The 9,539-nt window shown below is 49.0% G+C and overlaps 1 protein-coding gene across 1 annotated transcript in view; it reads left to right on the forward strand.

Moving 5' to 3' along the window:
* The window catches only part of LOC115117353 (homeodomain-interacting protein kinase 3-like), an 87,233-nt gene that overhangs the window by 1,975 nt on the left and 75,719 nt on the right, over positions 1-9,539 (forward strand). The window contains 2 exon segments of the mRNA XM_065011182.1: positions 184-807; positions 810-1,461. Coding sequence (XP_064867254.1) covers positions 184-807; positions 810-1,461 — 1,276 coding nt within the window.

The raw sequence follows: 9,539 nt of genomic DNA on the forward strand, positions 1-9,539 counted from the left end.
ACTTTGACCTTTCACACTGCTCTTTGCATTAACGCTATAGTTAGAACCTTTACAGTTGCTGTTTAGTATTTTAGATGATGTTGTGTGGGTGTGAGCATCAAAACGACGTTCCCTAAGTAGGTGGATCAAGCTTTGATAATATGTTAACATTGTCTTTCTTCTCGTTTGAATGTCTCTGTCCAGGTATGGCCTCACAAGTCTGGATCTACCCACCACACATTTATCAAACACAGACTAGTGCCCTTTGCAGCGTGAAGAAAGTCAAAGTGGAGCCCAGCAGCTGTGTGTACCATGAGAGAGCCCAACCGTGGACTTCTCTGAACGGCAGAACCCTTGGCATAGCGCACCCGATCAGACTTGCTCCCTCCTTTGCGACCCGAGACTTGGCAGTGGGCGAGAGAACGCGTGGCGGTGGGCAGGAGTTCCCTGTACAGACGGTGGCCGTGCGTGGGGTACGGAGAAAGCAGAACGGAACAGGAGGAACAGGCCCGGCGGAGGCCCAGCAGCCCCAGGACACAGGGCCAGTCCCCTGGCAGGGCGAGGGGCAGGAGCAGACGGACAGAGACAGGGGAGGCAGCAGTAGTGGAGCGACAGGAGGAGGGGGAAGGGGGGAGGAAGGTAGAGGAGGAGGTAGGAAGGAAGAGACAGAAGGTGACTGGGAAGAGGGTGATTGTGGAGGTTTGAACTTGGCCGACAGCGCTCAGCGATGTGGGCTGAAACGTAAGAGCGAGGAGCTTGATAACCGCGGGAGCACCATGCAGATAGTGGAGGATCTGTCCATGTTGCCAGCCATGATGCAAACGACCAATGGGGGAATCCAGCTGGGTTGCCCACGGCTGTAGGGGGCGGAGGAGGACCCCCAACCAAACAGGGAGCGGCGGGCGGAGCAGGAGGGGGTGACGGGGACTACCAGCTGGTGCAGCACGAGGTCCTGTGCTCCATGAAGAACACGTATGAGGTGCTGGACTTCCTGGGCCGCGGCACCTTCGGACAGGTGGTAAAGTGCTGGAAGAGGGGTACTGGGGAGGTGGTGGCGGTGAAGATCCTGAAGAACCACCCGTCATACGCGCGCCAGGGCCAGATAGAAGTGGGCATTCTAGCCCGGCTGAGCGGGGAGAACGCGGATGAGCACAACCTGGTGCGGGCCTTCGAGTGCTTCCAGCACCGCAGCCACACGTGCCTGGTGTTTGAGATGCTGGAGCAGAACCTCTATGACTTCCTCAAGCAGAACAAGTTCAGCCCGCTGCCGCTGAAGGTGATCCGACCCGTGCTGCAGCAGGTGGCCACGGCCCTGAGGAAGTTGAAGACCATGGGCCTGATCCACGCTGACCTAAAGCCGGAGAACATTATGTTGGTGGACCCTGTCAGGCAGCCCTACAGGGTGAAGGTAATAGACTTTGGCTCAGCCAGCCACGTGTCCAAGGCTGTGTGCTCCACATACCTCCAGTCCCGGTACTACAGGTCAGTGTCCACAGAGGTTGGGGATGGAGGGTTACACATTCAATGCTGGGTTGTTTCTGTACAATACAGGCTGTCTATAATAAGTCAGTGAGTCAGCGCAGGAGAGGCCAGGATGATCAAATTCTGACAGTAAATCCTTAAAGTTTAAGAGTAATGCCATATCCTCCCAGATATGCTGGAGCTTCTGGTAGGGAGCTGAGATCATCTTGAAATCTAATTCTCTGGTGTCCACATATAGGCAACCATGAGGTCGGGCTGCACAATGAATCGATTTACATCGAAATCGCAATACGGACACGTTCAATATCCATATCACATACAATATTTTGAAATGCCACTCAGCCGTGTGTAACATCCGTTTTTCTAGTTTAATCCTGTTTTTCTCCTGCTGCTGCTTTCCACACACAGCAAGGCTTGCCCTCAAGGATCGCAGTTCCTCCTCTTACATCCACTAAGTTTGCGCTCTGTTCTGTTAGGTCAAATGCAGTCAACCGATTGTTCCAAACAAGAACGATGCTGCGGTCCACTTTACTTTTTAAAATAAATAATGATTTTTAAATTATTCTAACAGTTTACCCAAGTGTTTGGATATTTATCACAAGCCAAATCATAATCGCAATAATAAAATAATCACAATTATATTTTTTTGCCCATATCGTGCAGCCCTACCATGACAAAAAACGCCCTTCTGAGATCAGACAAGGATATGTCTCCTCTCTTGCCTAACATCCTGCGTGTTTAGGAGCCGCATACCACGACCTGTGAAAAAATGTGACCCCACAGCATTACTGGCAGGGGGTAGCCTGCTCACGTCCCCTCAGCCTGGGAAAGGAAACAGTGTTCTGAAAACAGACTGCAACACAATGAGGCGGGGAAAAAATCAATAACTGTCTGTATGAGTTTGTGAACATCTCACACATTGTTATCAGTCCTGGTGAGGCTGGGTTAGGATTGAGCCGTCATCAGTCTGTAGGATATGTCAAGATGTCCTGGTGAGGCTGGGTTAGGATTGAGCCGTCACCAGTCTGTAGGATATGTCAAGATGTCCTGGTGAGGCTGGGTTAGGATTGAGCCGTCACCAGTCTGTAGGATATGTCAAGATGTCCTGGTGAGGCTGGGTTAGGATTGAGCAGTCACCAGTCTGTAGGATATGTCAAGATGTCATGGTGAGGCTGGGTTAGGATTGAGCCGTCACCAGTCTGTAGGATATGTCAAGATGTCATGGTGAGGCTGGGTTAGGATTGAGCCGTCACCAGTCTGTAGGATATGTCAAGATGTCCTGGTGAGGCTGGGTTAGGATTGAGCCGTCACCAGTCTGTAGGATATGTCAAGATGTCATGGTGAGGCTGGGTTAGGATTGAGCCGTCACCAGTCTGTAGGATATGTCAAGATGTCATGGTGAGGCTGGGTTAGGATTGAGCCGTCACCAGTCTGTAGGATATGTCAAGATGTCATGGTGAGGCTGGGTTAGGATTGAGCTGTCACCAGTCTGTAGGATATGTCAAGATGTCCTGGTGAGGCTGGGTTAGGATTGAGCCTTCACCAGTCTGTAGGATATGTCAAGATGTCCTGGTGAGGCTGGGTTAGGATTGAGCCGTCACCAGTCTGTAGGATATGTCAAGATGTCCTGGTGAGGCTGGGTTAGGATTGAGCCGTCACCAGTCTGTAGGATATGTCAAGATGTCATGGTGAGGCTGGGTTAGGATTGAGCCGTCACCAGTCTGTAGGATATGTCAAGATGTCCTGGTGAGGCTGGGTTAGGATTGAGCCGTCACCAGTCTGTAGGATATGTCATGGTGAGGCTGGGTTAGGATTGAGCCGTCACCAGTCTGTAGGATATGTCAAGATGTCATGGCGAGGCTGGGTTAGGATTGAGCCGTCACCAGTCTGTAGGATATGTCAAGATGTCATGGTGAGCAAGGAACTCCCTGTAGGCAAATATTTGAAGTGTAAGGCTTAATGCACAGGCCAAGGCTTAATGCACAGGCCAAGGCTTAATGCACAGGCCAAGGCTTAATGCGCGGGCCAAGGCTTAATGCGCGGGCCAAGGCTTAATGCGCGGGCCAAGGCTTAATGCGCGGGCCAAGGCTTAATGCGCGGGCCAAGGCTTAATGCGCGGGCCAAGGCTTAATGCGCGGGCCAAGGCTTAATGCGCGGGCCAAGGCTTAATGCCAAGGCTTAATGCGCGGGCCAAGGCTTAATGCGCGGGCCAAGGCTTAATGCGCGGGCCAAGGCTTAATGCCAAGGCTTAATGCGCGGGCCAAGGCTTAATGCCAAGGCTTAATGCGCGGGCCAAGGCTTAATGCGCGGGCCAAGGCTTAATGCGCGGGCCAAGGCTTAATGCGCGGGCCAAGGCTTAATGCGCAGGCCAAGGCTTAATGCCAAGGCTTAATGCGCGGGCCAAGGCTTAATGCGCGGGCCAAGGCTTAATGCGCAGGCCAAGGCTTAATGCCAAGGCTTAATGCGCAGGCCAAGGCTTAATGCCAAGGCTTAATGCGCGGGCCAAGGCTTAATGCGCGGGCCAAGGCTTAATGCGCGGGCCAAGGCTTAATGCGCAGGCCAAGGCTTAATGCGCAGGCCAAGGCAAGGCTTAATGCGCAGGCCAAGGCAAGGCTTAATGCGCAGGCCGAGGCTTGATGCGCAGGCCGAGGCTTGATGCGCAGGCCGAGGCTTGATGCGCAGGCCAAGGCTTACACCCGTTTGATGAAATATCTGTGAAGAGCAGAAAGACCCACTGCATCTGTACATTATGAGTGTTTCCCTTGGAAGGAAATGTGAATGTTTTGTAAAGAGCGTGAGGCCATGTTGCATACAGACCATGCTAACCATTTGAGGATGAACAACGTCTCTCTCAGCCCAACGCCTCCCGAGTCTGAACGGAACTCCGTTACGAACCCTGATGCGTAGCATGGCAGCCTATCTGGTTTGTTTATGCTGAGAATAATGTTTCTTCTGCTCTTGGACAGGCCAATGGAAAACTCACCAGAAGAATGACTCTTGGCAGCACCCTATGGGCGCCGGTAGTTTTAGCTTTGAGAAACGAGGCCCTGAAATGATATGAACTGTTACGTAATGGGTTGTGTCAGTCAGTGGTCTGTGGGTTCTACCTCGTAGCTGCTGTGCTGGCAGGCTGTTTGTGTGAGGAGGAGGATGTTTAGTGAAGCCCCATTCAGTACTCAGTTCCTGAGAGGTCTCGTCGGAGGAAGAACACGCAGGATGACTTGTTTTTGTGACCGGAAAATACATTTGTTCTCCTTAAATAGAAAGCACTGTACTGTCTCTCAGAACATCTCATAGGGGCAGCTGAGCCTATTCAGTGATTCACATACATTATATATAGGGGGGATGGTTTGACTGTTAAACAGCACAGAGGTCTGTCTTGTAAAATGTCGTTCTAATGTAATGACTGTAATGGTTCTGTCATAGCCTTGCATTAGCCACCGTGAGCTTCCAGCTGCTCTGGTACCAGATCCTGTTCTGTGTGGTGGTGGTGAATGATGACACCCTGATGAAGGCTTTAATGCTGAAACCAGTCGGTTTAGGAAGCACCTTTTTACTGAACCTGAAAAGGCCTGAGTATCACAGACTCTGTTTCTCCTTCAATTCATCCACCTTGGTCGGTCTGTGAGGGAGAAGAAGTAGCGGCATATTCTTTTCCCCTTGTTGTGGTAGCACAGGTCTGCCTGGTGGAGGACCTGGCAGCTCTCCTGTTTTCCACTGCCTCAGAAGAGCATCATCAGGCAGCCTTACTGCACGAGGATGGATGTTTCTAATTACCCAGTTCTAATTAAAGTCTCTGCTCTGGTTCTGGGGGGAGGAGGGGGAGAGAATGGGCCCGTGGGCACTGCAGCCATGTCCTCAGTAAGTGGGCCTAACACAGGCTAGGCTTCTCTGGTGTCTGGTTCGCTAGTGGTTTGCTATTTGACATGTTTATTGAACAGACCAACACCCAAGAAGGAGGCTGTCATTTTTGCAAGCTGTTGTAAAAGTGACAGCGTAAAAGTAAAGTTTCAATTGAGATTGTGTCTGTACCACAACAGAGACGTGAAGTCCTGTGCGTGTTTTAATTTGCACTTTAAAATCCCCTCATCCCGTGTATCTTTCCCAGCCCTGGGTCTTCTGCTGGCTCTCACAGAGACGAGGTCAGCCACTAGGGACTGACTCACACGGCTCAAATTCATGTGCGTCATCTCATTCCAATTCCAACCTTTTGCTGCATGTCTTCTCAAGGCATGTTGGAGAGGCTTGAAGTCAACACACACACACACCCTATAGATATAGCATGTTGTAAGCCTATCGTCAGTTCAGAGTAGTTTGTCTGTCTGGTACAGTGTCCAGCATCGTTGTCTGGTAATTCAATAGAGCCACAACAAGCCCATCCACAGCACAGTAACTCAAGTCTACTGACACACCTGGTATCCAGAGGAACCTGGGCAGCCAGACAGCAGTGTCTGTTTGTGTCCCAGAGATCAACAGTCTGTCAGCTTTTCCCTTGGTGAAAATGTCAGGAATGTCCAGGGTAATTTTGGAGAGCTCTAGGGTGTATTCATTACACCGATTCTGTTGCATTTAGTTTACTCCAAACAAAATAAACCACGACAACTAGAGTTTCTATTGGACAAATTCTGGTATGTCCCTCCCTGTTTCATTCCGTTTGCTCTGCTTGCTTCTGTTTTGTTCTTAAACAATAAATGTTTTCTTTTGCACAACATAATGAATACACCCCTGCTGTGTATCCTGCTCTAAACACACAGAGCTTCCAGGTTTTAAGGGATCATACATGTATGCTTCCAGAGTTTGATACATTTTCCTAAAGCCCCATGGGAGTTGGAGTATACTGTACTTGTTGTCTGTATTGCAGACTTGGCAGCTGGTAGATAATATGTTGTCGTTACGTAGGTGTGGGCACCTAATCCCCACATGCCCCTGCTGCTCCCTCTCTGATTAAATCTGATGACACAGTCTGTCTGAGTCCATACCAGCATCTTACTGCCCTGGACTAGACTCCAGTAGTCTGTGCGGCATTACTATGCATTCGGCTGTTAAGATGATGCAATTGGTTCCCCGGTAAGCTCCTCCCCTGCCCTCAAAAGCAGAGCCCATCATCCTACTCCAGGCAGTTGTTTTTGAGCCCCTCCCTGATATCTGATTGGTGTTGACTCCGGTCAGTCATTTCATTTTGAACATCAACAGCCACTTTTGACTTCTGAAAACTTTGTGCAGGTGATGATGCCCCAGGTCAACCAACGGGCTTGGTGATGATATCATCACATTCATCACAACACACTCATTTAACATACAGTATATAGAAAATTATGTTAGTGTTTGTGGAATTTACTTCTGCCAGATGCCTTTTATGAAGTTATGTTAAAGACCATTCCGCTTCGTTTTTCACCCATTTGAAAACCATTTTAAAAAAGACTACAAAAATGTAACTACAATACTACTTCCTGGAAAGTGGTGCGTCATTTTCATACCGTATAGCCATTGAACAAACTGTATAAACCAGACTCTGGGGTGGAGCGTGCAGAGTCAGTAATGAGACTTCAGTAAGTGTGTAGCCTCTCTCTCAAGTCTCCTGGGCCTGTGATGTGCTGACTGACTTCACGTTCTATAACAACTCTCTCATCTTCAATTTCTGCATGTGTCACAGGGTGGTGTTGCCAGGCGTTCTGTGGTATGATTCTCATTTTTATAGGCCCTGTACATATGACTAAAAGTGATGACGTCATTTGATCTCTTACTGAGGAAAGTTTGTCTCCTCACTATTCACTGGGCTCGATCATCTGAGGAATGACTGTTGGGCTAGCTGAATGCAGAATTCATGTGAGGTGCCAGGCCAGCAGACCACGTATGCGAGGACATATTGGGTGGTAAATTGTGCTGAAAGCCGTGGAACTCATCTTTGAGAGTCTCCCCTGCCCTCGTTTGATTAATGGTAGTCACTGGCTGAGTGAGCGGTTTAATTCCTCAAAGTGAGATGGAAGGAGTTAGGGATTAGTTTGTACTCCTAATGTTATGTCTTAGTGTCTGGTGAGTACCTCTCTTTGGACTGGTTTAGACTCTAAAGCGAGCCTTTTAAATAGTAGTGTTATTACTTGGGAATTTGAGGTTTCTCTCTTTGTCTAAAGAACTGATGGGCGATTTAGTTTGATGTATGAACAGAGGATGGAATTTTGATGGTATCTCATTCAATTATGCGTTGCAAGTTCAAACCGAAAGTGAGGTGAATCGATCGGAGAGAGTCTGAACAGGCCTCCTTAAAATGTTCAGCTAAGTTGTATCCATAGGGAACAGATGGATGCTGTTCGTCAGCTAAAGGCAGTTCCTGGAACTGCTCTCGTGGAAGTGAACACCATCGGCTCGTCTGTCAGTGCCAGTATCACGTAGCCTCATCATGTTCTGTGGTATCATCTCAGAGACGGCGAGACCTGTTTGGTTCTCTTTCTTTCTTAAAAAGAAAAAACTGCCACATTTATTTCAAATGAGCCTATTTGCTTGTTGCAGCCTATTTTGTGAGGTGATTCTGTTTCGTAGTTTTTGAGTCAGTCGCAACAACAACAAAAAGAAACACTTCCTAAGAGAGGACAGTATGAGGCTGTTAGTTATGTCATTTAGATGTGGCCTCGTCTCTTAGTAATGTTTGGGTTGGTGGAAAAGGGAAGATACTGTAGAATGACTGTCACACGGCAGCTATATGTGTTAGTACAGGGGGATTTACATTTAATTAGAATAATTCATGCTGCCTGAACATATTAAAATGGGAGACTTGGGGCTGGGTTATCCATTTCCCTCTCTGTAGTGTCTGTAGATTCCTGCTCACTGAGGTGAGATTAGTTGCATTGACCCGAGTTGAGACTGGCGTTCTTCAGAACACTAGAAAACCGCATGCTTGTCATAGATGACTTGATTATTCAAATGGAATCTCTGTGTAGCCTAGGTCTGTTACTGCTGCTTCTCTGTAGGTGTGGTATCTCTGTGTAGCCTAGGTCTGTTACTGCTGCTTCTCTGTAGGTGTGGTATCTCTGTGTAGCCTAGGTCTGTTACTGCTGCTTCTCTGTAGGTGTGGTATCTCTGTGCAGCCTAGGCCTGTTACTGCTGCTTCTCTGTAGGTGTGGTATCTCTGTGTAGCCTAGGTCTGTTACTGCTGCTTCTCTGTAGGCCTGTTACTGTTACTGCTGCTTCTCTGTAGGTGTGGTATCTGCTTCTCTGCTTCTCTGTAGGTGTGGTGTGTATCTCTGTGTAGCCTAGGCCTGTTACTGCTGCTTCTCTGTAGGTGTGGTATCTCTGTGCAGCCTAGGCCTGTTACTGCTGCTTCTCTGTAGGTGTGGTATCTCTGTGTAGCCTAGGCCTGTTACTGCTGCTTCTCTGGTGTGGGTGTGGGCCTATCTCTGTGTAGCCCTAGGCCTGTTACTGCTGCTTCTCTGTAGGTGTGGTATCTCTGTGCAGCCTAGGCCTGTTACTGCTGCTTCTCTGTAGGTGTGGTATCTCTGTGTAGCCTAGGCCTGTTACTGCTGCTTCTCTGTAGGTGTGGTATCTCTGTGTAGCCTAGGTCTGTTACTGCTGCTTCTCTGTAGGTGTGGTATCTCTGTGTAGCCTAGGCTGTTACTGCTGCTTCTCTGTAGGTGTGGTATCTCTGTGTAGCCTAGGTCTGTTACTGCTGCTTCTCTGTAGGTGTGGTATCTCTGTGTAGCCTAGGCTGTTACTGCTGCTTCTCTGTAGGTGTGGTATCTCTGTGTAGCCTAGGCCTGTTACTGCTGCTTCTCTGTAGGTGTGGTATCTCTGTGTAGCCTAGGCCTGTTACTGCTGCTTCTCTGTAGGTGTGGTATCTCTGTGCAGCCTAGGTCTGTTACTGCTGCTTCTCTGTAGGTGTGGTATCTCTGTGTAGCCTAGGCCTGTTACTGCTGCTTCTCTGTAGGTGTGGTATCTCTGTGCAGCCTAGGTCTGTTACTGCTGCTTCTCTGTAGGTGTGGTATCTCTGTGTACTGGCTGTTACTGCTGCTTCTCTGTAGGTGTGGTATCTCTGTGCCTAGCCTGTGCAGCCTAGGCCTGTTACTGCTGCTTCTCTGTAGGTGTGG

This window comes from Oncorhynchus nerka, linkage group LG27, assembly GCF_034236695.1.
Source record: "Oncorhynchus nerka isolate Pitt River linkage group LG27, Oner_Uvic_2.0, whole genome shotgun sequence".
In the NCBI taxonomy this organism is placed as follows: domain Eukaryota; kingdom Metazoa; phylum Chordata; class Actinopteri; order Salmoniformes; family Salmonidae; genus Oncorhynchus; species Oncorhynchus nerka.